Source organism: Camelus bactrianus, chromosome X (assembly GCF_048773025.1).
Source record: "Camelus bactrianus isolate YW-2024 breed Bactrian camel chromosome X, ASM4877302v1, whole genome shotgun sequence".
In the NCBI taxonomy this organism is placed as follows: domain Eukaryota; kingdom Metazoa; phylum Chordata; class Mammalia; order Artiodactyla; family Camelidae; genus Camelus; species Camelus bactrianus.
The window spans coordinates 24,467,919-24,495,810 of NC_133575.1; the positions used below are offsets into that span (position 1 = coordinate 24,467,919).

Below are 27,892 nucleotides of genomic sequence, written 5' to 3' on the forward strand. Positions count from 1 at the left end.
TTGAAACAAAACGGATTTTTGCTGATTTGATTTTCCATTCAATACATTGTTATCAACTTAGAAATACTAAAGCAGAACTGAATCAGAGATGAATATAAATTTTCTAAGAGCTGAGATAAAAATAATTAAATGGAAGAGGGCTAAAAAGGATTGTAAAATGCCCTTCTATATAATTTTTAACTTTTACTTTCAGATTCTTGTGGCTCCTCAATTTAATACATGTTTTTAGTCTTTCCAAAATGCCTTTCTTTCGTACAAATAAAATAACAAAAGAACAAGATATTCCACCACTTAAAGTCAAATGAAATGAACATAAAATGGATTTTCTTCATTAAAATCTATGCAACAGCATGTTTAGAAATTAGATTGGTAAATTTTTAATAATGGTTCCTCTTCATTCCATCATATTCCTGGGCTGAAAAGAAAGCCTTATGTATTTATCTCCAAGCAATGTTTCCCCTCCAGATTTATTAGTAGTTACTATTTTTACCTCAATATATGTATGTGTGTATGAAGATCTAGCTTCTTAAGCGGAGTCAAGAGTTTTCTTAGTTTTTTATTTTTTTCACCATGCTCTGAGAATTTTACTTTCAAGATATACCTCTGATTTTTCTGATCACATCTTAAGGTAAGATCTAAATCCACATCCTGTTATGTTCTGTTATGACAACTGCTATGATGGTAATGTCCACTTAAGTACATGCAAATGATGAATAAATTGCTACTTATAGAAGCGTGCCTAAGTGTCAACCTGTCTACTTAACGGACTCAAATGTTATTTCCAAAAAAAAAAAAAAAATTCATTCATTGGCTAAATCTACCCTTTAAAAAAAGTGATTAGTATTCAACTAACAAAGATATAATATTTTAATAGTAAGAGATTTCCTTTTTTCTTTTTCAAACAAGGAGTGTGACTTACTATCCTCAAAAATCTGTGGGAATGATGCTGTACTGATTATCTAAAGAATACTATTTTAGTTGAAAAAAGGGTTTAAAATCTTAAAAAATAATCATTTAACTAAGAATTCAAGATTTTAGTTGAAAGTCATAGGGGGTCAGATTTCTTGCACAGGACACTCAACCCCAATCTCCAGGCAATTTTAACACTGAGACAACCTTGTAAATGTCTTCCTTTAACCTTTATAACAAAATGTCAGGGTGGTTCCAAAGGTAATATTTTATTCACCGTGTAAGTCAAAGGATCAATAGAACTTACGCTCATTTGTTTAGATTATTTCTTTTAATCTTATGCTTTACTGGATGCACAAATCACCACTATATTGGATCACCCTTGCGGTGATTCTACTATGGGGTTTGTGTAAGTTGAAAACAATGAACCATTCTTTGGCTTTAGCCTTGCTCTGCTAGAAATACTGAAGGCCAACAGCCAACTGATAAGTAGTGGGGGAAGTAGGTGAAATGTTTCGTGTGGCCTACTTGTCCTTGGGACAGACAAGGGCCTTCTGCAACTGCCAGGCAATTCAATGGATATTATTTAATGAGAGACCTAGTAGGATTTAGGTTCATAACAATGTATAGACTCCAAAGTGGGTTAAAAAGGTTTTAAGGGTAGGAAAATACGTGAACAAAATGAAACTCGGTGGTGGTTTGTCACTAGTTCCCCCAAACAAATCAATGTATTGTTTACTCTTCATTCACTTTTGTTTCTAATTACGGTACTTTGGCATCTATTGCTGATAAATTGACTTTATTCTCTTTGCTAACTTGCTTAATGCCATGTCAAGATCATGATGGTAGGATTTGAGAATTTGATAGGGAAAAGTTCCAAATGAGCCTACTGAGTCTATAATAATGTAGAATCCCAAGGAACAAGACTTCTAAAAATAAATGTGTTTTGAAATAGGACCAGCAGGCTCTTCACCAGATGAAGAAAAAAAATCACCATAAAAATCAATTCTTTAAAAGGAAGAAGAAATCTATCTTACTGTTAGATTCTCCAGCCTCATTCTGGTTAAGAGAGTTTGACATTTCAGGGCTGAATACACTGTGGAAACTTAATAAGTATTGAAGTTTACAAACAAAAACATAACAATGATATGTGGACCAATTTTCAAAAACATTGAAAATCAATGTGCCCTTACTCTGCCTAATTCAGTTAATTCAATTATTTAATGTATACTTGATTTGAGTGGGTTTATACATAGCTATTTCAATTTTACATCAAACATTTATCAATTTACTTTTAATGTAAAATTGCCTTTATTTCCACATCACATCCCCCTGAGATTCCAGAATAAGGGGGAGATGCTGTTTTGACTATTGCTTATTTAATGTTAAAATATATTTTAAAGTATTTGTTTCTATTATATTTAGTGCACAGTTTTCATTACATATATCACTCACCTTTTACCACAAGCATAAACTTTTTTTTATAGGCAATTAATAGAGTGATTTTATACCACCTTGGGTAAGAAAACATCCCCTTTCCCAACGACTGAAGTTAAGATTATCTCCTACTTTCTCCCAGTTTCACCTCACATCGATCTCCATTTCTACACACAAACATATGCCCTCTTCCCCTGAACACAGAGCCTCAGTGGGTTGACAAGATAAATTATAAAATGTAAGAATTCCTGGATAAGCTATCAGCTAATCATATCTAGCAAGCAGGTTTTAACTTTAAAAAGTTGAATAATCTCAACTATTCTGAATGTTCTTGATTTCAGAAACTCTGTAAAGCAATTGCTTATAATCAGTATGTTTGGCAGAAAACTATGAGAATTTTTAAATTTAATTGTTATTGGTAAATGTGATAACATTTAAACACAGTGAACATTATGTGACTGAATGTATTAATTTTAAAGTGTTAATAATGAGAAGGCAAGTGAAGTTCTAAGTCAGTTGAAGCAACTCAAAAACTGCATGAGTGCCATTAAAATACCGACAGGAAAACTGGAATAAATAACTGAGACTGTCTTTCACAAGAGAGATTCGGGAAGAGTAGGCCATTATTCATTTCAAGGTTTCAGAGTGAAACCCTGCTCCCTACCTAAACTATCAATCATTCTCATAGGAGGCCACGTGCTTGAATTCATTTTTAAATTAAATGTTCTGGATGTTGTTAAACATAAAAGCAGTAACAAATGATGTATTTACTACTTATCACTGAAGAATTACTAAGGATAAACAAAGTATGTATTTATATGTATATACTGTAGCTTTACTATGGAATGAAGGCTTTCAAAGTGTACCTGGACCAGTAGCATCACCATCACCTGGGAACTGGTTAGAAATGCAGACACTTAGCCCTACTCCAGACCTCCTGAATCAGAATTTCTGGGGAAAGTGTTCACCAACCCAGGTTACCACAAGCCCTCTAGGTGATTTTGACGCACACGAAGGTGAGAATCACTGCAGAGAAAATTCTTGACATTCTCAATAACTATGTCTGTATACTTAGAATCTCCAAATTCATGAACATCTGATCAATTGAGGCATTTACAGATTACATAACTAGAAAGCCGAAGTTGCTTATACAGCCCTTTTCTTTGCTAAAAATCACCACTTTCTTAGACCTTTTCATTAACTCTTCTCTTCCATTACCAATTCCAGTAAGTACTTAAGAGGTAGGTTGGGCAGGGGGAGGGTGGATTTTTCATAAACAAAATTTTCATCACTTCTGAAGAATTATTCCATGTGCAAGAACAAAACAGCATTGAGAAAGTTGTTGAGATATGGAGGCTGAGTGGATTACTAGGCTCGCTCACCAGTCGTAGGGGACACTTTTCCTGGTCTGGGCATCCAGCCCACAGCTGCTGTGATTGTTGGCTTCTAATGTCTCACAGCTGGCTCTCTGTTTTTTTAGAAAGGTGATCTCTGCTGATGGGAGTCCCCTAGCCCAGGAGGTAACACACACCCTCGGCCTGGGAGGTAACTCGCATCCCCAGCGGTGGGTCACAGTCCGTGGTGTGCTGAAGCAGAGCCCAGGAGTCAATTGCTTGTGTCTCTTCCCAATTCTGCATTCAGTGAGATCATGTTGGTAGTGAGAATCAGCCATGGTGGGAGTATTTACACCATGACAATTGGAAAACACTACAAATCTGTGTTCACTCTACGTTAGAGCTAGTTGATAAATATTTACTAGCATATTGCTGGCTACAGCCAGTGACCGGCTGGGGTGTAAAAGACAAACCAGCTGTGTGGTTCATATTCCAGAGCTTTCTCCATTTGGATCAAGACACAAAGCTAGATATTGCCTGAGATGGCATGCTTGCTTGGCTCTTTCTTCTCTCTTCTTAGGCTTCCCTAACTCCCACACAGGCTTCTCCTGAAAGCAGACCGTCTATAAATCCTGTGCACCCAGAACCCTGTTCTCAGGGTCTGCTTCCAGGGAACCTGACCTATAGCACCAGTTAAATCATTATTAAGTGACTGCTGCACAAAAGCCTCAAAGAATATGTGTTCAAAATCACAAAGAGCTACAAACCATGGACCTTTTGGATCACAATGATCAGATGAAACTGCAAACGATAAGTATGAAATGGCGAGGATCAACTCTTTGCGTGTGTGTACATAAAAGAAAGAAGTTGATGGAAAAAGGTGAAGCCTGCACAGAATGGGCAATTTTTCCTATCAGGCTTCTCAATAATGCTTTCATACCCATAGGTGAATATACTGAGGAGTCATTTGACTTAAGATCTTGGAGAAAAACTTCTTTATATTAAAACACAACAAATACATTTTTGAGAAGACCACAAGATTGAAACGAGATTTCGAAAAAACAATAAGAAACATCGAAGAAATTATATGCTCATGGAAAAAGGAGGAAAGCAGGGAGAAGGGGAAGATATCAGGCTTTATGTTCTTTGCCGTTAAGAGAACTGAATTAGCACAGTTTGAGAAGCACTGCTTGTGGCAAGTGCTGTTGATAGAAAAATCTAGAGTCATTGTAAACTATAACCCAAAATATTATTTTAGTATGAAAATATCGTATTATGAAAAAGTTTACTCTTCTTAGGCCCCATTAACATGAGAGAGTTATATTAGTATCATAGGCACATCTGTTCCCATAATTCCCAGAAAACGGGTTAATCAAGAACAGTTATTCAATGCCATTGCTTAACTTAGATAATGTAACGTTGCATAAGGCATAATACTGGTGCCAATGTTGGCTGTGTAATTTTAAAAATTGTAATTGCCAAGCATGACAGGAACACAGTAAGATCCCACTCCTTGGGCTATTTGCTCTTAATTCATTCCTTGTTGTGCTTATGGTAAGAGAGTAACATAATTGTGAACTTCAAGCTCAGTACAACTTTGGTAGATGTCAAAGGAGAACAAAAAGACATACTGACTGTGTGCTTCCATTTTCTAAGGAAATACAGAATTTCTGTTAAACAACTAATGCATTTTAAAACTGTTTCTAGTTAATGTGTTACATGCACACGTGCACACAGGCTAATAAAAATTCTTGCTCCCTCAGCTTGCTGCTAAATAATAATATTCCCAGGAAAACTAAGATGCCCTTAATATAACTCCCAGTACAATTTTATTCATGAAATAAATTAAACGTTCACACTCTGTAATGAGATCAGACTTCTCTGGGTATAGGTTTTAACCACATCATAAATGAATGAATGATTGAGTTTTTAGATTCATTAATGCCAGTACTATATAACTTAAGTTTTTGTTTTGAATAGTCTTTTATTACCCAAGACTCTTGAGGAAAAGTGTTTATAATTACTACCAGCCCCAAACAAAGCTTGCGGAATAAATCGTCAGTAAACAGGACTGGCATATTAAAGCACTGGTTTTTGACGTGGTTGTTTTTAAATAGTAGGAAGGATGATATTCTTTGGAGGAATTTTTATTATCTAATTAAATACTTCTTTAGTAGAATAATGTCAGATGACCTCATTAGCTGAACATTTTGATTAGCCATGTTCTCCTAAATATCCCATGACCAGAAGAAGAGCTGTACCACTCTGATTTAAGGCAGTAACAATGGTAACCAATTCTAGCTCCTTCTTTTATCACAGTCCATCAAAGGACTACAAAGAAGTCCAAATTAAAATCAGTTCAATAATAAAAAATAACACGTTCCTTTTCCAACTGTTCCAAAGCCTTTTCCTATCTTTAAGCAAAGTTCACTTACTAATTATCTTATTTATGAAAGTAAAAGCAAAAGGATGTTTCTCTTATTAAATAAATGGCTTTATGCTTGGAATGTGGAAGGCATCTCGAAACAGTCAAAGAGAAAGCAGTGTTGAATGTCATCAAGTTATTTCCTTCCACCCACTGTTTTAAATCGTTTGCTTGGTTCCAATGTACACTACACTTACATAAGTTGTTTATGAAGAGCCAAATTAATAGTCTTTGCAATTGTTTTCCTTGGAATTTGGAGAGCTGACAAATGAATTAGTAGAAAATGGCAATTCTACATGAATTAGCTTTTAAGTCTCCCTAAGAGGCTGATGCAGAACTTAATAAGAGACTTATTAGGAGAAGTAGGACAACTTAATTCAGATTGATTATAGACTTCGGTGAAGACAGCTGGGGTTCAAATGAAACTGAAAAAGAACTTATATGCACTTCAAAGTATGCTAAGCAGATGTCTGAAACAATTACTCCGCACTGCCTTTTCAGAAGTTTCAAAGGCAAGATGGGAATAGCATGGTAAACGAAGGTTCTATTTGCCCAAATCGAGGTAGGGGCTTTTAAAACACACACAGCACTATCTAAAATCAGATGCCTTGGGTAAGGAACGTGATTTGACATCGCTGTCCTAAGTCATTTGCTTTTAGCTTTATAAACAAAGCAGGAAAAGAGAGCAAATGCACGGGAACTAAATAATAAGGTCTCCTGGCAAAACTAACTTACACTTAATTTTATATTGAACAAATAATTTGGTTAGGAACTTTAAGAAGATTAATTTATTCTTTGGTTTCGAAGCTCCAGTAAGGCCAAAAACGACCATTCTATTAACAAAATAAATACTATACTTGTAAAGGATGTGAGACTTTACTATAATATGCCTTCTTATAAATATATTCCCAGATATTAAAGGCCAAATCATATGCTTTTAAACATCATAATTGCATGCTTTGAAAATTAGGTAAAACCCTGGGTATTTCATATGACAGGCATTAGTTCCATATTTAACCCAGCTTTATAAAAGATTAAATCTTTTTTGTTTGCATTTTCTTCTCGATCAAAGGCTTACATAATACTCATAGCATTCATATAAAAACAACAACAAAAACTGCCTCAGGGCAATTCATTTGTAGTCAATAGCAATTAAGAAATATTAGTAAGCTTTCCTTTTCCTACATCTTATTCATTCTGGAGCATCTCATTCCTTTATTCAGAGTGAGGAGAGCTTACATATTTTGAAACTTTCTTAGGGCTGCCCTATTTGTGACGGTTCTGTCTAACCATGCAACACCTCTCTCTATCAGAAAGGATTATCAATTTTCTCTATAAAACTCATATATAAGAAATGATTTAAGGCTGACTCACATAAATGAGAAATAGAACAAAATTAATAAAATAATAATAAAACATTAGAACCAGGGTTTAGATGAGAAAAGCAGAAAGGGAAGACAGAGCCGTGTGAACATGGCAGAAAGTTTCCTGCTTGCCAAAGTGAAGATGAAATTCTAATACATTATCTCACATTTCATATTCCCTGTAAGGAGGAAGCATACTTGGTTTTCTCAATGTCCAATTCTGAGATAGCATTTCTTTGACAAATTTCTCAGATAAACCAAGCCACAGGGACTCAGGCTGGTAGCCTGAAGAGAAGCATTTGCCAGTTTTCTTCTTAAATTTTTAAATGTAAATGTTGAACATTAAATAAGTCAGGACGGCATGGTGGCTTCATCATAGTTCCTGTTCTACTATGCACATCATTACATTATTCTCTATTATAATTCCAAAAAGCTCTAATTAACATATCTCATTGTAAGAACTTTAAGGAAAAACTCACAGAATCCCTGTCCATGACTTTATTGTAAGAAATACAAGTTAAAAGTCTGATGGAAAACAACACATAAAATGCATAACTACATAGGTGTGACAAATTCGGACATTCCAAGATGGCAGCCTGGGAGAGTTTACCTATGGTGTGCGAAAAAGTGTGTTTCAAATCAATTGGCAAACTAAGGGCGGTGAAATGTTCCTGGCTCTAGAATGACACAGCAATCTATGTCGAGAAACCATGGTAGATGAGAACAAAAAGAAAAATAACAACTCACACAAACTTTTTCATATAGGAACTGTTCTCAAGAACAAAAATGTCATATGTAGACTGTAGGTTCAAAAGTCATTCTATTTTATTAAAATTTGCATATATTCTACTTTTAAGATCTATGTAGAGCACCTAGTGATTCAAGGAGTTATTCTCATTCCCCATTACTACAAGGAAAGTAAGAATATTTGTATAGTCACATAAGCATTGGTGTTATTTCCAGTAAAGTGAGAAATCATGATTCTATCCTTAAAATATTTGATAAGCAGTATAAATCATGAATTTTAAAAACAAAGAGGCATTTGCAATTTAAATTTTATTCTAGTGGTTATTTCTATGGGAGCTATATTTGGAAGGCTGAGATTCTCTTAGCTAAACAGTCAATATTAACATTTTGTTGCTTTCTCTTGATTTATTATGTGTACACTATCCTGAAGATGATTACGGGTAATAAGGCCATTTCCATAGTGTTCCAGGACTTAGTTTTTGCTCTTTTATCCATTCTCCAAATTCAAGTCACATTTGCTAGTGAAATGATACAATATTAAATCTTACAGAAACACACATTCCATCATCACTTGAATAACAACTTCTTCAACAAATGAGGCCCGAATGGAGGTGGGCATTATGATAGAGTCACTAGGGTGATGAAAAGGAACTGAGATGGGTATATAAAATGTTCTTCTTGTGACATGTCTCGCTATCGGTTAGGAGTTCCCAACAGTGTGGAGCTGCTGAGCACTTAAATCGTTGACTAGAAAAATGAGACAGTGGGTTTAAGCACTCTGCTATCTCTTTCTAAAGTAAGTTTCAGTTAATAAAATTCACTTCTCCTAAATCCCCACTACCAATGTTTCAGAGTTTCAAATCTGGTGTTGTTGAGATGCAACAGAAAAAAAACTGGGTTTTTATTTTTGCTACAAAACGAAGAGGAACTACTGAAGGGAAATAGATATATATGAATTCATGTAATCCATAGTTTTAAAATATGCATAAGATGTTCATACAATACTAATTTAGAAACCAAAATAATCACATCTATTATGACCAGTACATACATATTCTGATAGGTACTATAACTTATGTGTATTTTTGTCTTAAAAAAGATAGCGTTGATATATATAAACTCTTCTTGAAGAAGCATTTAATGTATATATGTTATTATTGGCATCAGAATGAGGAGCCTTATCAATTAGGGTATGGGAAATGTAGTCAGTCTTAGGATGAAGAACAGCTGAGACGGAAACTGAAAAGAAAACCGCAAATAGTGTTGGGTTAGAGCCCATTGATATTTGAGCTGTTCTACTTTTAGTTAGTTTTCGTGATTGAATGGTGCTGCAAACATTCTCCATCCATGTTCAGCATCCTGTAAACGCTCCGGTGTGACAGATATGGCTAAAAATGAATCCCTTGTGTCTGCTCTAAAGTTTATACATTCACCCACTTAATTGATTTATTAACTTAGTTCCTTTGGGACATTCTTTCTCTTAAGTTTATTTGCTATTTGGGGGAGGAGTTTCAAAAATTTACTTCCTATATTTTTGGATAGAAATAGTATTTTTAATGCTGAGCAAATACAGGGTAATACACTGCAAAATATTATTTTAATTTTCCTGTGTGCAGAAATGTTAACCATAGCTTTAAATGTTAGGTGCAGAGTCACAGAATGTTGGAGTGGAAGAGATTTGAGAAATTAGAGAGTCACATTTTAATCCCCTTTTAAATCTTCACCTACTATTTAATGAAGAGCTTTTCAATTCAACAGTAGACTATATACGCTTCAGGAGGAAAAACAGCAAGTCTGTTTCCTTTATAACTACCTATATAGCATATTCACAGTAGCTCAAAAACAACTGTTGAATGAAGGAATAAAGAAGCTGAATTAGATTCCTTACACATTGCTGGCACTGTACTAGGAACTGCAAATTCAAAGATGTACAGCATGACCCTTGCTCGTAGGAACCTCACTTTCTATGGGAGAAAAAAAGGACGTGCGTGACTTACTACAACATACGTGAAATTTAAGTGTGACAATTTAAGCATGTGTGGTGATCTGTGAAAGCACTGAATTGAGAGCCGTTTCTTTTGCTTGGTGGGAGTTGGAGGTGGAAGACACTCAGGGAAAACTACAAGGACAGGGGTCATTTGAGTTGGGACTTGAGGGCTAAGTAGAAGTTCACCAGGCAGATAAGGTGGCATGAGCCAGGCAGAGAGAAAAGCATTTGCAAAGGCAGAGTTATGGAAAAAGACAGCATATTTGGTTAAGGAGCGGGTGTGGTCAGAGTGTACTGAATGGCTGGGATGGGAACAACAGTCAGAAATGTCAGCCATGGCTAGGAGGAAAATGGGCCACCTGCTCTCTTCATTCATTGGACTTCATTGTCAGGCAGACTGTTTCCTGCAAAGAGTTTGGATTCGAGTTGGAAGAGAATGGGTAATGCAAAAACATCAGTAAAGAAACTGTTCATTCATTCATTCACCAAGTATTTCAAATGCAGTGTTTGTGACATGCCAGGTTCACTGACTGGGGAATGGGATTTAAGGATATATGATACAATCATCTGAGGAACAGATGCTGGAGCCTGGAACAGGACATTGGTTAAAAAGAGGAGACAAAATATAAAGGAGATATTCTGAGGTAAAATGATCAATCAAGTACAGTCAGTGAAAATGTAGAAGAATTTAAGGACAGACTTCAAGTTTCTAGCCTGATCCACTTGTTGGATTATGATCCATTAACTGAAATAGGAAACAGAAGAAAGGGCAGGTAAGGGGACCGAGAGGAGAACGAATGAACTTGCTTTCAGAATGGTTGCATTTTGATTCTAATGGCATATAGGTTACGAGATCAGAAAAGAGATCTAGACTTGAAATTGAGATTTGTCACCATCCTGCCATTTCAAACTGGGAGCATTCAGATAATAAAAAGAAAACTGAGGAAGGTTAGAAACTCGGGCATGCTAACATTTGAGAGTTTCAGAATTGAGGAAAATAAAGGAAGAAGAGTGTGGATGAGACAGTGCCATGAAAGCCAAGGGGGAAGAGCCCTTCCACAATGAGGGTGCCGGCTAACAAACCAGGTGCAGGTGAGCATTTCACTTCATCTGGATTGGACTCTCGGAGGACTTTTGTTGGTTTTCACACCAGATAAGTAGACAAAATAGGTTTCAAGTTGCTGGTTTCCAAAATGATACTCCTAAATATATTTACAAAGAAAGAATATATTTATCATCGTTGTGCCAAAAGGGAATTTAACTTTGGTCTCATGGACAGTATTCTAAATAAATGTTTCCTAATATCTGCAGCAGACTACAACTCAGAATTGTATTACATACATAGCCTTCTAAGGGAAGGGAAGCCTTAATGGCCTCGGTTCACAGTACCATGACTCACCCAAGTCATGCAGTTTAATTGGCAAAAAGGCCAAACCTAGACTCCTGGCTCTTCATTAAATGTTCTTTCTCCTTACTCTGATACTAAGAACCACAAAGAATGCACGTGCGTGCACACACACACAGACACACACAAATCTGACTACGTTAGTACAAACACTTAATTTCCTAACAGCAAAGTCAAAATGGTATTTTTTTCCCTGTAACTTTTAAAGATTCCATTTTATATTAATGAAAACAGATCGATGATTAGATCACCATCTTCTCTTAGAGAAAACACTGTGTGCAAGAAGACTTTGCATTTGTGAAAGATGGACTGATTTCTAATGCTTAAGGGCCCTATTTTTAACTTTGTGAGAAGAAAATAACTGCACATAAATTCAGATTAGAACCTGTTTTATGTCTCTCAAAGGCCCCTGAAGCAAAGCAGTAGACGGTACCTTGACTTTTTCGAGGTGATCTTGGAGAGAGTCAATGAGGAGATCACCCACAGGCTGCCACGATCCCTTGATCACCTCAGCTTGGCGTAGTTTGAGGTCCAGCTCATCTGTCGCCTCCTGAAGTTCCTGGAGTCTTTCTAGGGCCTCGTCTATTTTTCTCTGCCAGTCAGCAGAGTGCAGGTTCAATTTTTCCCACTCAGTGTGGACCTCCTCAGCCTGCTTTCGTAGGAGCCGTGTGACATTCTGGGCCTTCTCCTCAGGAGGCAGCTCTAAATTGGTAATATGACAAGGTTTTAGGCCACATTCATTTTTGTGTTAAAAAAAAAAACATTGTTGAAAAGGTCATACTGGAAAAAAGAAAGAGAGTACAGTTTAACCAGAGGCCAACCTACTGATTAATGGCTCTTTTATACTCCGGCATAAATTCTGATACAGTTTAGCACATCTGACGTCTGTCCTCCTGAGCGAATCTGCTCTACCTTGTATCAATCAGATAATCCAAGATTCATTCAAGCTATTGAGTAGAAAAATGTTAGGATACACATCACAAGCTCTAATTTACTTCAGTAAGGCTCTTAAATTGAAAATTAGCTTGTAGTCTTTGTGAAAATAAACTTCCTTCTCACAGATAATCTCTTTTGTTTATTATTTTCTAAATGTTTCAATAACTGATTGCTAATCTCTTTTAATGTTTATTTATGAATGTGCAAACAGATTTATGCATGGTGGTTTATGATTCCTTTGTCTCTTTCAACATCAAGGTTTAATTTGAATCGATTGTATTTAACTTGGAAAATATGAGAGTTACCCAGACCCTGTCAGCAAGAATGGATGGGTTGCCCTGTCACCACTGATCCTTCTATCAATATGTTATTACAGTTCCACATTCAATTACCTCTGGGCTCCTGGTAGAGTTTCTCTAGTCCTTCCAAAGGCTGCTCTGTCAGAAATATTCTTACAGTCTCAAGAGTACTCATGATTACAGGTTCTTTCGTTTTCAATTCCCTCTTGAAGGCCTGTGAAATGAGATGAAAAGAAATGCTTATTTGGCTTGTGACATTCTTCTCAGAATTAATCCTGGGTGCTCAGAACTTGGCTATGAAATTCCCAGGTCAGTTTCTATCTCCTTTATTTATAAACTGATAGTTAGAAAATGATAAAGAAGGCTCGACGGATCTTTCTGTTAATCAGGAAACCATTGTGTTTGTAAAACTATTCTGGAGAGGATAGGGGAATTTTCAAGATATGTTAACACCCTTTAATTAAGATAAGAGTGATTTATTTATATAATTTGACTGCCAAACTTGAAATCAGAAGCTAAAGTTGTAAGATATGTATTGCAAAACCCTAGCAGGGCTAATGAAGACTCACACATACCCAAAATAATGGATACCCAGAGCATAATGGGAGAGCTAAAGAGTTATTTGGGAAAGGTTACGTTGTATTGAAGTATACAACCAATCCAATTCATACTCTCCAGGTAATTCTGTCAAAATGTCTGATAATAAATATAATGATGTACAAATTGTAAGCTAAGTAAAAACTCAATACTTAAAAAAAAACACCCATTACATTATCCATTGTGACTTCTTTGAGAATGGTAGAAATGTTTTGAGGTATACTGGAGGTCGGAATTGTGGGAACAAGTTTCTATAAAAAGAGAGGGCCTAAAATAGGTATCTTGAGGTCATCTCTGTTATCAATTTTAATCTCTAATCTTCTTTGATACAGGGATTAAAAGAAAAGCAAAATGCATAGTTTCTGCCTTCAAGAAGTTTCTGAATCAAAATAAGGGAGTAAACTAACAGACTAGAAACAATGAAAAGAATACAATTCATATATAATCAAGTGCTAAGGGTTGTGAGACCTCCTGTGAGGCTGGGATAAATTAACAGATACTCTGAAACCATTGAAGATCGTAACTGACCCAGATTCTGCAATCTCAGAAGTGAAGATGTTAATGAAAGTATTAAGTATCACATAAATGCTAAAAGGTCAATGTAAAATCAACAGTGATAACATTTGCCCTGATCTACGGCTTAATTATTCATATTTTTTCAATTCTACCCTATTGTTTTAGTAATGTTGCCTATTGAATTTAAGCCCTGTTCTGTTACTGGGAGAAAAGTTAGCAGTATATCCTTTAAACTTCAGATATACCATGTTATAAGAGTGCTCCAGAAATGTATTACATGGCATACTTATAAATAAAATCCTAATGGTGTCCACCAATCAAAGGAATCCTTAGTCTGATACTTTGCAAAATGATTCATCTTCCAAAGTTATTTACAATTCAGGAGGGAGGCAAGGTGCTTGAGCTGAAATAACGAAATTCTGTAAATGGAATATTACGACTCAGCTTGTGGATACGGAAGTAATTTCTACATAGTGGGATATTCTTGCTCCCTTGAAATCATACAGAGTAGGAGGGTTATTTACTCTGTTTACATGTAAGGCTGATTCTCCCTCTAATATTTCATTTGAAATCTCTGTGTGTGTGGTGTGTGGGTAAGTGTTTGCGTGTGCTCACGTGCATGCATGTGCATATATATATATAGTTCTTGTATTCCTGTATTTTTCTCAGGTATCTAATTTTTCTAACTTCAAGAAAATTATTGTTTTTGTCTAGTCTCTCTATTTGGACTTGACAGGAGGAAGCTGATGCTGACATAACAATTATAAAAACAATAATGGCTTCCCTTTTTTTTAACTACTATGTGTTAATGGTTATACTAGAGACTAGAAATACAAAGTTGAACGCAAAACAGCCCTTCCCATGTAGGAACTTACGTTATATAGTGGAAGAGTTGAACACAAAAAACTTCAACACAATGTGGAAAGTGCGATAGACTTGCACAATATAGGAAAGGAAATTGGGAAAGGCTTCCTGGAGAGATAGTGTTCATAGGAGAATTCTAAAGCATGAACATGAGTTAGCCAGGGAAGAGCAAGTCAGAGGAAGAAGAAAGAAATAAGACGAAAATGCAGATGCAAAGACACAGGGCATAATACAGTGTGGCATTTGCAGTTATCTCAAGTTGACCAGTGTTTCTAGAACACAAAGCACCAGAAGAAATGTCCAGAGATGAAGCAGGGCACTGTTATTATCACAAACTAGATTAGACTTTTAAGTCAGGATCTGAAGCTCAACCTATGATATGTGCCCGGCTAAGAAGCCTAGGTGTTGTCCTGTAGGTAATCAGAAGCCTTTGAAGGGATTTAAGCAGGGGAGTGGCATGGGCATGTGTATGCTTCAGATAGATTTCTCTGACATTAGTACAGAGTAAGTATTTGGGAAGGACAGAAATGGAATCAGAAAACAGGAGGCAATTTGGAGAATTCACTGAAAGATCATGAGGATCTAATCCACGGCAATGGTACAAAAAAAAAAAAAAGAGAGCAGGGAAATGTTTAGAGAGGAGAGATGTGAGAATCTGGTGAGTGAACAGATGCTGGAGAAGAGGGAGGAAAGAGCATGGATGACTCCTAGTTTCTAGGTTGAGTAGAGGAGTGAATGCTGGGGGCAGTTAAACTCAACGTGAGGAAATAAACTCTCTGGGATTTCTCAGTACATCTATAAAAGCTCCTGAACACCTTCTCATACCATGGGAATTAGATCTGTAGTCATGTGGCTCGTTAGTTTATCTGATCCAAGAGGGCTAAATGGTTATAGCCCTAGAGGAGTTTGGTTGTAGAGCAGTTTCCGAGGTTAAGCCCCAAGCTGTCAGAAAGGCTGGAGCTACTCTCTCTGTAGGTATTTACATTTCAAAAATATAAAGCCCAGATCTTGGAGACACTTCTAGGTTGTAAAACCTGAGATGCATGGGGCTAGTTCTCCTAGACAATTTGGAGTTAGGACTCAGGCCCATTAGAGTTTCCAAGGAGACCCTTTCAGGGAGAGAAGGGAACAACTGCCTCCTTCTCCTTTATAAGCAGAGAAAAATCATTTTCCCCCTGGTTTCTTGCCTATGGAGTACCTAGCTACTCATAGGGGAAAATCTGTCATCATCTCTCACCATGTCTTCGTAAGGATAAGCCGTGAGCAAAGGGAGGAAGGTAGTAATGATATTTACTGTAAAGTAACTAAAAGAAATCTGATTCTGGTCCAAAACACCTCACATGCACATTCAGGATAAAATGAATAAAGATGAATATTAAAAACCCAACACTGGTATGAGCGGGGATCTGTACAGGGAACAGAGTAAGGAGGTATGATACATTCAGCTTGGAGAAGTAACGTTTATTCCAGAAGGAAATAAATATCAAGCCCAATGTTTAGGGAGAAGAAAGGAGATTTAGGAGTCATTCTCTCCCTAAGCTAACACCCACTCAGTGCCTACAATTACGCATACAGGCAAGGATTACAATGACGTAAGTAGATGAGATTACTCAGTGGAGTGAGCTGAACAGAAAATTCTGGAAAACATAAAAATGTAATGAGCAGACAGAGGAATCGGATCCTATGAAAGGCTGAAAAGGATTGGATAAGTGGAAAGACTGGGGGAAATAAGGAGTGTAAAACTATCGAAGAGAGAGTGAGAGTTTGGGAGTAATATAGTGACCAAGAGTGTCCAATCATGACACACAGAAGTAAAGCAAGATCAGCACTGAGAAGTATTCCTCAGACTTGGTGGGAAGAGTTTCAGCCTTGGAAGTAGGTTTAGTTGAGGAGTGAGTGGTATAAGAAAGAGTAGGCATTTCAAATGGCAACTATTTGTGCAGTATCTTTCCTTCTGAGAGGGAAAAGAGGAAGATGGGACAGAGAGAATCCCAAGGTAAAGAGAGACATATTCTTTTCAGGATAAGAATGGTTTGAACACAGACTGGAAGATGGAAGCTAGCAGTAGGGTAACCAAACACCCTGGTTTCCCAGGTACTAAGGAGTATTTTATGACACAGAACATTCAATGCTGAAACCAGGAGAGCATCAGGTAAACAAGGAGAGCTGATTACTATAACAGAGAGGAATATATTAAAGACCTCAGGGGAAAGTGGAGAAAATTGTTGGAACAAGGTCTGCAAAAAAAGGAAATGGATCTTAAAGGTCCCATCAAACTGAAAAAGTCCAAGACACTGATGATACAATTCCATTGTTAAAACCGAATAGCAAACAATTCAAGGCTGATGACCACCCATCCATTGTGAGAGACCACTTCTTTGCCCCTTGAGCTGTTGCCAAGGGCTTAGCTTCATCACAGCTGCACAGTTTATTTCTTAAATATGAGTCACTGTGATTAAAACGAGTCTACAGGAAAGACAAAGGAAGTTCTGTTGTTCCAAAGACACAAGCACCATTATTTTCACATCGTTGCCGGAAATTAAGAAAAGAAAGTAGATGGAAGAGAGGGTTAAATGACTGCATCTTCAAAATTCAGGAAGATTTAGACTAACTGCAAAAAAGGAATTAAAACCCACAGAAAAAAAGGGAGGAAATAACCATATATAGGAATGTCATTTTAAACATGGTTAGATGAAAGGTTCTCTGGCATTTATTCAAGTAACAAATTTTGAGCACCTACTATGACCAGACACTGTTCTAGGCAATGGGCATCACTGGTCCTTGTAGCATGGTGTTTAAAAGAGAGAGGCTCATGGAGTAAAAATAATAACAGCAATGACAACAACAACAGCAAAAACCCCATGAAGATTCTGCATTAAAATAATGGAAAACCGATTTTTCAATATCTAATCAACTTACCATAGGCTGCATGTTACAACAGTTCACTGCTTTTTAAAAGGAAGGAAAATGGAGCCATTTTTAAACAACAAGGACATTCAATGTCAAGAGCCTTAACTCTTTGATAAGTGTCTTGTCTCTCAAAGGAAGTCTACTTGAATGAAAATCTATACTCACATACAATACTAATTTTGTATCAAAGACTATAATTAATATTTTAAATTAGATAAGTTGGTTCATTCATGTGCTGATATGAAAAAAGTTATCAGATATAAAGCCCTTCTCCCACACACATACAGAATACATTTTTGCACTATTTAGATGTCAGTATTCAAATGTTAAGATATTTCCTTCCTGAATTTTTTGAACAGATAAAATTATTTTCTTTAAAACCCATCCTTTCCCCCTTACTTTTTTCTTCCTCTTTCTAAGATAGCCAGGCCCAAGGGTCTGAAACAGTGATGTGGAAGAATTAGAAGCAATTACTGAAGACTTAGAGTACCTCTTTAAAAGAAAAATAATATTCTGTCTTATAAATGAGAAAAAGCTAGGCACACTAAATTGATATTTTTCCTTCAGCTTTTCAAGGTTCACAAAATAAACTTACATGAATCATATACTGCAAAATTACACGAGCAGTAAATCCCAAGGTAAATCCCTTTATTGTGAAGGTTAAATTATCTGATGGATAGTATTTATACATCACAGATAGTAACCAACTGGGTGACTTGACTGTTGACTGATTAATTTATTCATTCACAAATAATTATTTTGAATCTATTATGTATACGGTAGGGAAGATGTAGGGACCTGATCTTGGTCCTTAAGGAGTCAATAGTTTGGTTGAGTAGGTATGTTTGTATAAAAGTGTACTCTTACAAAATTAATGTTTTAGCAATGCAAACTGAAGTACAGATAAGTTAGGATTTACCCAAGGCCATCAGTTCTTTAGCCACTGAGAATCCAAATCCTGAAATTTTTAAGCCAGGCTGAAAATGAGTAACAGCAAAAATATAAGTTTCCTGAATTACAAAAAATTTGGCAGCCACATAGTAGAAAATCCTAATGATGATGAAGCAAATCAGAAACTTTAAAAACCGGAAAGTAACAGAGAAGAAGCAAATCTTCAATTATTTGATTTTTCTCCCTGTCTGTCCTACTTGTAGAAAAAAATATTGTGAATATTACCATAAATATCTAATTATACATAAAAAGAAGTACCTTATAACCATGTATAGAGGGGATGAAGACTGAGATACTCGGAGAAGAGAGGGACAGAAGAGAACTCTGGGCACAGGCACAGACATTACAGAGGGAAAAGCTATGTTGCTTTCACCAAGAGGCAGGGGCCCTATTACTAAGGAAGAAGGTAAATAAAAACCCGGGCATTTCAAAACAGAGATCTCTTTCAACTATGTACAGTGCACAGTTTCCATGGAGATGGATTTTTATCTATATTCCCACTGAAGTGGCAAGTCTGTATCTGTGTGCATTCTTTGGACTGAAATCTGAAGGAACAACAACACATTATTTCCACATTTGTTAGGAGAACTTCACAGAACCATTCTGAGAGGCAGACTGAAGTGGTGAAAAGAGCACGGTCCTGAGTGTCAAGACACCTAAAGTTTAAGTCTAGGCTGGGCCAAAAACTGGCTGCATGATCTAGAATGGATCATAAAACCTCCCTGAGCCTTTTCTTCCTCATTTGCAAAATGTGGAGGTTTTCTAAGTACCTTATCTAACTTCTAACATCCAGTAATTTATTCTATAATCAATACATTTAGCTCATTAATTGGTCACAGGCCTGTTACACGTGGCAGTCTGAGACAGTTTCTCCTAGGCATCATTAGTAATGATAGAAATTGCAGCCATAGCTTGGCACATAGTAGATACTCAATAAATATTGTTGAATAAATAAAAGAACACCCAGGTAGAAAACCAGAGCGTGTTATAATGAAAGCCAGTTAGATTTAGACGCAGACCATGCTTGAGGGTGGAAGCCTGGTCTCATAAATTATTAGAGAATAAAAATTAATGCAGTCAATAGGGAAAAATGGAGAGATCTTTTTCTGGGTCTTCTCTTATGTTCCAGATCCAAAGCTGGGTGGATTTTCCTCAAGAGCAAGTTCTATTAGCCTTGCCTTCTTAATCCTAGTGATTTCTTCCCTAGAGAAGATATTCATGCCCACACATTCAGAAGTTCCATTATTTGACTTGCTGGTTGGGGCTTTTCCCCTGGTCTGTAGCATCAGCTAGGAGATGAGAGAACAGACTTTAAAATTTACAGTGATCCAATGGTGCCATTCATTCAACAAATGGTTACTCAGTGGCCATGGGACAAGGACATCAACACAATTGTATCTGCAAAGTATTTTAGTTTTGCTATCCTGTATTATCATTCTAGTTTCCATATTATTTCTACCCTATCTGTATGCCGCCTATACTGTTTTTAATTCTGATGAGAAAGTTGTTGAATATATTCTGTCACCATAATGACCTTCCTCATTTAAAGAGCCACCATATTTGAGTCTAAAACACATCAGAAATATTTTATTTACTAAATGCTGACTTAGGGACAATCAGTGCCCAATTAATTTAAAATCAAGATCATGGAAAAGGTCAAACTCCAGAAATATGGTTATCTGGAGTAGCAGAAATTTTGCCTCTAAGAATCTAAGACAAAATCATAGAGATTTATGAAACAAAGAAACCTACAGAAAGTGGCAACAGCAAAAAAAAATTCCAGAAAGACAAAGGACTCAATTAATATCCATTCAAGATAGTTGGTATTAGAGAAGTTATGAAAATGGGGCATCCGGGCTATAAAGAAAAGGTCATAATCATCTTTTTTTTTTTTTATTGTTCTAAGAGCACTTAACATGAGGTCTGCCCTCTTAACAAAGTTGTAAGTGTATAATACAGCCTTGTTGACTGCAGGCACGATGCTGTATAGCAGACCTCTAGAAATTACTCATTTTGCGTAACTGAAAGTTCACACCCTACTGAACAACTCCACATTTCCTCTCCGCAGACCCTCACAATCACTTTTCTACTCTCTTTCTATGAGTTTGACTACTTAATCATCTTTAAACAAGATAAACAAAGTTCCATCTTATTTTCCCTCTATAAGGCATTACAGTATCAGACATATCTACCCATTGTTTCAGATAGCCAACAGGAAAAATGACATTAATTTATAAGTGAGATTAAGTCAATTTGGAGCAAAGTTGAAAAGTAAATGGACATATTTCAAGCCTGTAATTATTTTTTAAAATATCTAATTTTACTACATGAAAAAACATCTTTGAGCATCTAGGGGGAAAATGTGTTTTCCAAACTCCTTGGTGAGATTTATTTTTTGGAAGTCTTTTAAACAAAAAGTTGGATTCTTTGAGATCAAGGGCACAGACTAGCATAGAGTCCAGCCAGCTTGTAGGTCTGTGACACTATGGAGGAATAGTTCAGTACCCACACAGCATCTTGCACAGCTGTTTGACTCTCAATCCTAAGGTTGGGCTGCTTCCAGCAACCACTGGGGAAGTCATTTCCTACTGACAATCATGTTGCTAAATACTGAGTTGACTTCGAAAAATCACTGGTGAAAATGCAATCTGCTCTTATGGTCATTTTGACAATTTGGTCTTAGGTCATTGAGCCTAAATCCTAAATCCTGGAAATTCTTTCTGAAGCAATAGTACAGATGAATAGATTATTAGGAGATCCTGTGAAAAACTAATTTATATTCATTCTCAAGAGGCTCAGCTAAAATTTGAGATTGTCAAGTGTAAGTGGTGAATAATTTCTGAATCATACCATTTGTTTATCAATGTAATCCAGAAATGGAACTCTTGTTTTGCTCCATGTACACACCCTCAACCATGATCATTTTGAAGTCTTTCCCATATCCATAAATGGCATTATCATTTTCCCATTTGCTCAAACCACAGACTTCAGAGTCACCCTTGACTCTTCGCTTTCTCTCATATTCCATACAATCTATCACAAGGTGGATCAGCTTTACCTTCAAAATATATCTTATAATTTTTCATCATATCTATTATTTCCACTCCAGTCCAAGTCATCATTATCTCCTTCCTAAATGACTTCAATACCCTTCTAACTTTTTCCCTGCTTTCAGTTTTGCTCCTACTATCATCATTTCTTCATATAGAGGCCAGAGTCAATTTCTGAACACATAAATCATATCACATCATCCCTGCTTGTGGTCCTCCTGTGACATCTCATCACACAGAGAATAAAATACACCTCCAAACTATGGCAGAGAAGACCATTCATTATCTGGCCTTTCTCTCTCTCTACAATCTACCACTAACCCATTTGCTATCTTTGTTCTTACATCTCGGCCTTTGCATTTGCTGCTCCTTCTGCCTAAAATATATTCCACTCAAGGCCTTTGCTTGGCTTGCTCACTTACACAGCCCTTTGCTCAAATATAACTTCTTCAGGTAGGCCACTGCCTCTCAGTCTTTCTCTGTCCTTATTTTCTTTACTTTCTTTTCATAGAACTGACCCAACATGATTTTATACACTAATTTATTGGTTTACTGTCTGTTTCCCTCACTAAAATTTGAAGGTCTGTGGAGGCAGAATCTTGTTTTGTTCACGACTGTACCCTCAACCCCTGGCATAGAGTAAGCACTCAATAAATAATTACTAAAAGAATCAATAAACTCTAGGAGTCTGAGTTTTGGTACAGTTTTTCCTAAAATATCTTTTTGAGGAAATAGAATAACATAGAAAAAGATCAGGAGTTCATTTGTAATTAAATGCATGTGTGTAAAAGTGCTTTGTAAAAGCAAAGCACTATACAAATAGTATTTGTAAAGCTAACAAAATGTTTTGACATGGTTAGAAAGAGGACTTTGGTAGAGAAGTCAATTGTAAATTACTCATATTTTATTTTTATTATATTCATTAAACAAAAGCAGCAAATCCTAGATGACTCTCTTCTCAAGTCTTGATGATATAGCTAGTTTTCAGAAGACTTCCTCAAATGACTAGAAATATAGTTCTAAAAATAATTTAAAATCTTTTCTATTCAGCACTCCTAAATATGACTGAATAAAATACCAAACTTATACAAAAGTTGCTTACTCCATTAGTGATTAAAGAATATATCAGAAACGTCTATTTCCTCCAACATAATCAAGCAGACATCTTAGAGTAGACATGACTAACAGTGAAATCTGCAGGGGAACCAAACTTGTCTAGAAACTCCAAGAGGCCAGATCATTGAATCTTGGAATGAATCACTCTATCAGCAACTTTTTATGTTGTTTTTCAGAGGTGGTAAGGAACAATGCTTTTTTTTTTTTGGTACCACAGAGCTGACTTGAATCTTAATGTTCACAAATGGCACCTAAAGACGTTTTCTGTTTCTGTGGAAAGAAAACACAGGCAACTTATCAAGCTAACACATACTAAAATGTACCCAAAGGAAGCAGGCCAGCATTGATAACAGAATTAGCTTAAATAAATGTATAATCTACAATGGGATTTCAGGATAACTTTATTGAATTTCTGAACCTCTCCCTCACTTTGTGGTGACTTCTGAGGAGATCGAACATGCAAAATATATGACCTGACAAATGAACAAGTAAACTACTTTATTCAAGCCTTTTCATTTGTCAACAGCATCCATACAATAATGGCTTTCTGTCCACTGTTTTAATAATGTATGTATTGATTACTTCCATCTAAATCTTAACCAGAAAAATCTCAGGAAGCTTTGAAGGAGTTCTTAATGGTCTCTAGGGAAGGAATTATAGAGATTTTAAAATGGAAAGATGAAAACCAAATGACAAACAATTTCATTAGTGACAGTGCAAACAAAAAGTCATTACCTACAGTGTTCTTACAATCAAGACCCAATCTCCATTTAAATTTGGGATAGGATGAAGAAAATTAAATAAGCTCATGGTTTATTGCAGTTCTCCTTAGAAATTCCCCACTATGATTTGCTCCTTTAAAACTCTCTCTAGGTTAATCACAGAAGTAGACAAGTAATAAATATCACTTTGGTGACTGCTCAAGTAAAACCAAGGAAGTCAGTTTTAAAAATATATCTGGGCCAGAATAATACACACTAATTGAAAACGAGTCAGTCTAGTGAGGCAAGTAATGAGGAACCGTAAAAGCCAGGATAATGTATTCAAAAGATATAAAAATTGGTCAGTTTATATTTGCTAAGGCACATTTGAGCTTTAATTATTTATAACACTCCATCGCATATTGAGCGTTATTTTATTAATTAATCTTCAGAGTCATTCCAGTTGTAGTTGTTATGCTGCCCAGCTGGTTTGGGGAACACAGATCCACTCCCAAGGTGTTAAAACCGCTTTGGGGAGTGAGACCGCAGTCCCCAGCTACCTGTGTGGACTGCCTTGCAATTTTACCTACAGCAAAACGATATACTCTTCCATCACAGTAATTCAGACTGACGATGTATTTTTGTTTTAAGTGAAGAGTATGATGTGATATTTTGTTATAAAATTTTTTTATCATTAATCTGCAATGATATACAAAGAAAATAGGTGGCCTGTTTTATCAGCATTCTGATTTAAAGAAAAGTGAAAAATACCTGATTATGGTTCACACTTCTGATATTTTAATGGGATTTGTATTCCCATGAAAAGCAACAACCAAGGGCATTAATAATTTACAATAGAAAATAAGCAGGTGTCTTAAAAAGTGACACATCAAATACATGGGGAAGAAGTTTACAACAAAAAGTGACCCATCTTGATACCAAACATTCCATTTAAACAGTATTTGAAGCAAGAAACTGGTAAAGAGGAAGACAGTTTATAATCCTGGCAAAGCACAACAAAAGTCTACAAATATAAAATCTGTCAAAGACTAGTTTTTGATGGAGTTCTGTACTGATTGTTTCCTTTACGTCTTCCTAAGTGGGTTCAGAAGATCAGAGAGAGAGACCCAGTTTCAAGAATTTTCCTTTGTTCTTTTTGTCCACAGGCAACAAGAGAGTTACTAAGTGGACAGCCATTCTACAAGAACTATAAAAGGGCTTCTGCAATAAATGTGACAAAACTTAGTAAATAGGGTGCTAAATTGTTCTCTCACAAACACTTAGGAGTGATGATGTTCTTTGAGGGAGGAGAGTGTTCCGTGACAAGGGTTTTTCTTAAGGATACAAAGAGAAGCTTAGGAAAACATTGGGCCAGATCACAAGTAAAAACAGTGGCATCAAAGTAGCTTTACACACTACAAAAGGATGCTTAGTTGGGAGTAAACAGAAATATCCTACAAGCGAGGAAGGAACATTACCCCTTTTTCTTTCCTTCCCTGCTCACCCTTGATCTCAGTAGTCTAGAGAAGAATGCACAAAAGATTAGTTCACTGGTTATTTTTCTCCTTCCTTTCTGCCTCCTCTCCTTCCTTCCTTAATTCCTATGTTCCTTTATCTATTCAATGTCTATCACATACCAGACGCCTCATAAGGTGCTAGGTTAAAAATGACAACCCTTTTCCCCAAAGAAAGTTTCTTGAAGTACAAGGTTTATTGAAAGTGGTTGACATTAATCAAATAGTCACACATACCCATGATGATGAGGAATGTTAAATTCTAGAAGGAAATGTAGATAGTATCATGAGGGGATAGAGGGAGAGATCTGGTCAAAAGTGGGCATCAGAGAAAAGCGTGCTCCATGTCTAAGCCAAGATGTAAAGGATGTTAACCAGGAAATTATGAGGAGGTAGGATGAGTAAGAAGGGTTTCAGACAGGATCAGCATGTTCAAAGCCCCGCCTGAGAGGAACACAGAGAAATGGAAAAAACCGAAGAAGGCAATACAGCTAGTGTCCAGAGAGTAAGAGGAAGAAACAGTAAGAAAAGAGGAAGTTGGAGCTAGACCAGACAGATGGGACTTTGGGGTCCTTGCTGAGGAATTTTATTCTTTTCCCAAGGGCACAGAAAAGCCACTGAAGAGTGTTAAGATTAGGACTAATACAATTCAAATTATGTTTTTACATAGAATACTTAGACCAAAATGTAGATTGCATTGTAGGATGACAAGAGTAGATGCAGAAAGGTTAGGAGAAATAATCTCACATTTAACTATGGTGATGACAGCAACACAGTCAAAAAATATTTTTTTTTTTTACTTTTTAAAAAACATTAAAAAAATTCAAGTATAGTCAGTTTACAATATTGTGTCAATTTCTGGCATACAACACAATGTTTCAGCCATACATGGATATACATAAAAACATTTTCGAGGTAAACTGACCTAGTGATGTGTTAGTGTTGGAAGGCTGGAGGTTGTTCATCCTGAAAAGGTACTATATCCGTCTGTTCTGTTGTCGTTTGGATAGGAGAAACTATTTAGTTAGGTTCTCCAAGCTTTAGGGTTTTGTAGATTACAGCAACAAAAACATAATGAGGCAAAGAATTTTAGGGTTTCAGAAAAGAGGTATCAAAATGTTTGATAAATGAATCTAAATTGGGCTTGGAGGGCGGTAAAGACATAGTGCAGTGGAAATAATGTATAGAACACAAGTTATTAGAGTTATGTCAAAGAGATGTAGTAGGTGGATATCTCAATAAGCACATTAGCCAAGCAGAGATTAATTCACTTCAGTCTGGTGCATGTCACCCTTCTCTAGCATCACATCTCCCCAAAGCATGTTCCTGGTAGTGAGATTCCTGAGTAAGAGGACTGAGAATGATAAGTACTAACATTTTACCACTGCTAGCAAGCAACCAAAGCCAAAAACCAGGGGTAACAAGGCAGTATTTATAACAAAATGCTGGCTAGAAGGGATTGTGGAAAATTATGTCGACCAAATTCCTCATTTTACAGCTGAACAAAGTAGCAATCACAGTCTAATTTCTGGAGGAATATGGCTAGAATCTCAGTCTCCTGAATCTTAGTGCACTTGTCCAGTGATTCCTCTTCTTGGATTTCTGGAACTAAATTAAAAATTATACCTTTTGTAGAAATTCTGTCTCATTTCACTATATAATTTAATGCATTCTATTTAAAATGCCCATGCTTCTCAATAAATGTTCTTCCACATGTACACCAGAATGTTTTCACTATTTATTCAAAGTTAGAACACTAAAAAAAAAATCACTATTATATTACACTCTACTACAAAAACTACCTTAATTTTCTGAATTGTATGAAGGAGAAACTGGCAGCTTCCTTGGCAGTTTCTTTTTTTTTTTTTTTTAACAGATTCCTGGGTCTTTTTGTAATCTTCTATATCCTCTCCTCTGGAATAATACAAACCCTTGATCTTTCTTCAAGATGCCACTTTTGGCTCTGTCTCCAAAGAGATTTTTCTTTTAAGCAGTGAACATACAAAAGTGGTACTATGTTATCAAGCTTTTGTTGTTTGGTAGTAATTTACTTGGTTTTCTATTCCCTTCTGTTCATGTACCTTTTCTTCTCATTTTAAAAACACTTATCAGTATCCACTGTATGTCATGCACTTTGCTAGATACTAAGGTCTTGGGGGTCACCAAGACCAAATCTCTGCCTTCCCTACCTAGAGCCTAGCAGACAAGACAAATATAATGAAAAACAAACAAAAAATAGACAATTGATCAGTGTTGGCAGATGCTAGTGAGCAAGTTGTTATTCTGAAAACTGGTAAAGAGAAACGTTTATCATTCCTACCCTATTCGAAAAATATACTGGATATGCAAATAGTGGATGAGTGTCTATTTTCTGTTCATAGAAGTACTTCACCTAATAAATGAAGAAGTGATAGAAATAGGCAATTATCACTGATCATTAACGGCTGCCAAAAATCACACACACAAAAGAGAAGACAAGACACTGTGCACCTTCTGATGATGGAAGAATACATTACCACCTACAAAGCAGCCTTACCAAAAACAGGCAAACCTAAGTATGATCAAACCGCAGAACTACACTGTTTAACAGAATAGCCACTAGCCACATCTGAGCACTTGAAATGTGGCTAGTCTGAAATGAGTTATGTTGTAACTGTTGTAACTGTAAATTCTCATATTGATTATACACTAAAATGACAATAATTATTGTTCTATAGTTATGTAAGATATAACCATTAGAAGAAACTGGGTGAAGTGTACAGGGAAACTCTCTGTACTATTTTTCTAACTTACTGTGAATCTGCAATTACTCCAAATAAAAAAAAATTTT

At 36.2% G+C, this 27,892-nt stretch overlaps 1 protein-coding gene across 10 annotated transcripts in view; it reads right to left on the bottom strand.

Moving 5' to 3' along the window:
* Positions 1-27,892, bottom strand: part of DMD (dystrophin) — a 1,840,970-nt gene that overhangs the window by 298,796 nt on the left and 1,514,282 nt on the right. For all 10 annotated transcript variants that reach the window (XM_045507265.2, XM_045507267.2, XM_045507235.2 and 7 more), the window contains 2 exons: positions 12,937-13,057; positions 12,042-12,310 (listed from right to left, as the gene is read on the bottom strand). In XM_045507265.2, the coding sequence (XP_045363221.2) occupies positions 12,042-12,310; positions 12,937-13,057 (390 nt within the window). The remainder of the gene's footprint in view (positions 1-12,041; positions 12,311-12,936; positions 13,058-27,892) is intronic.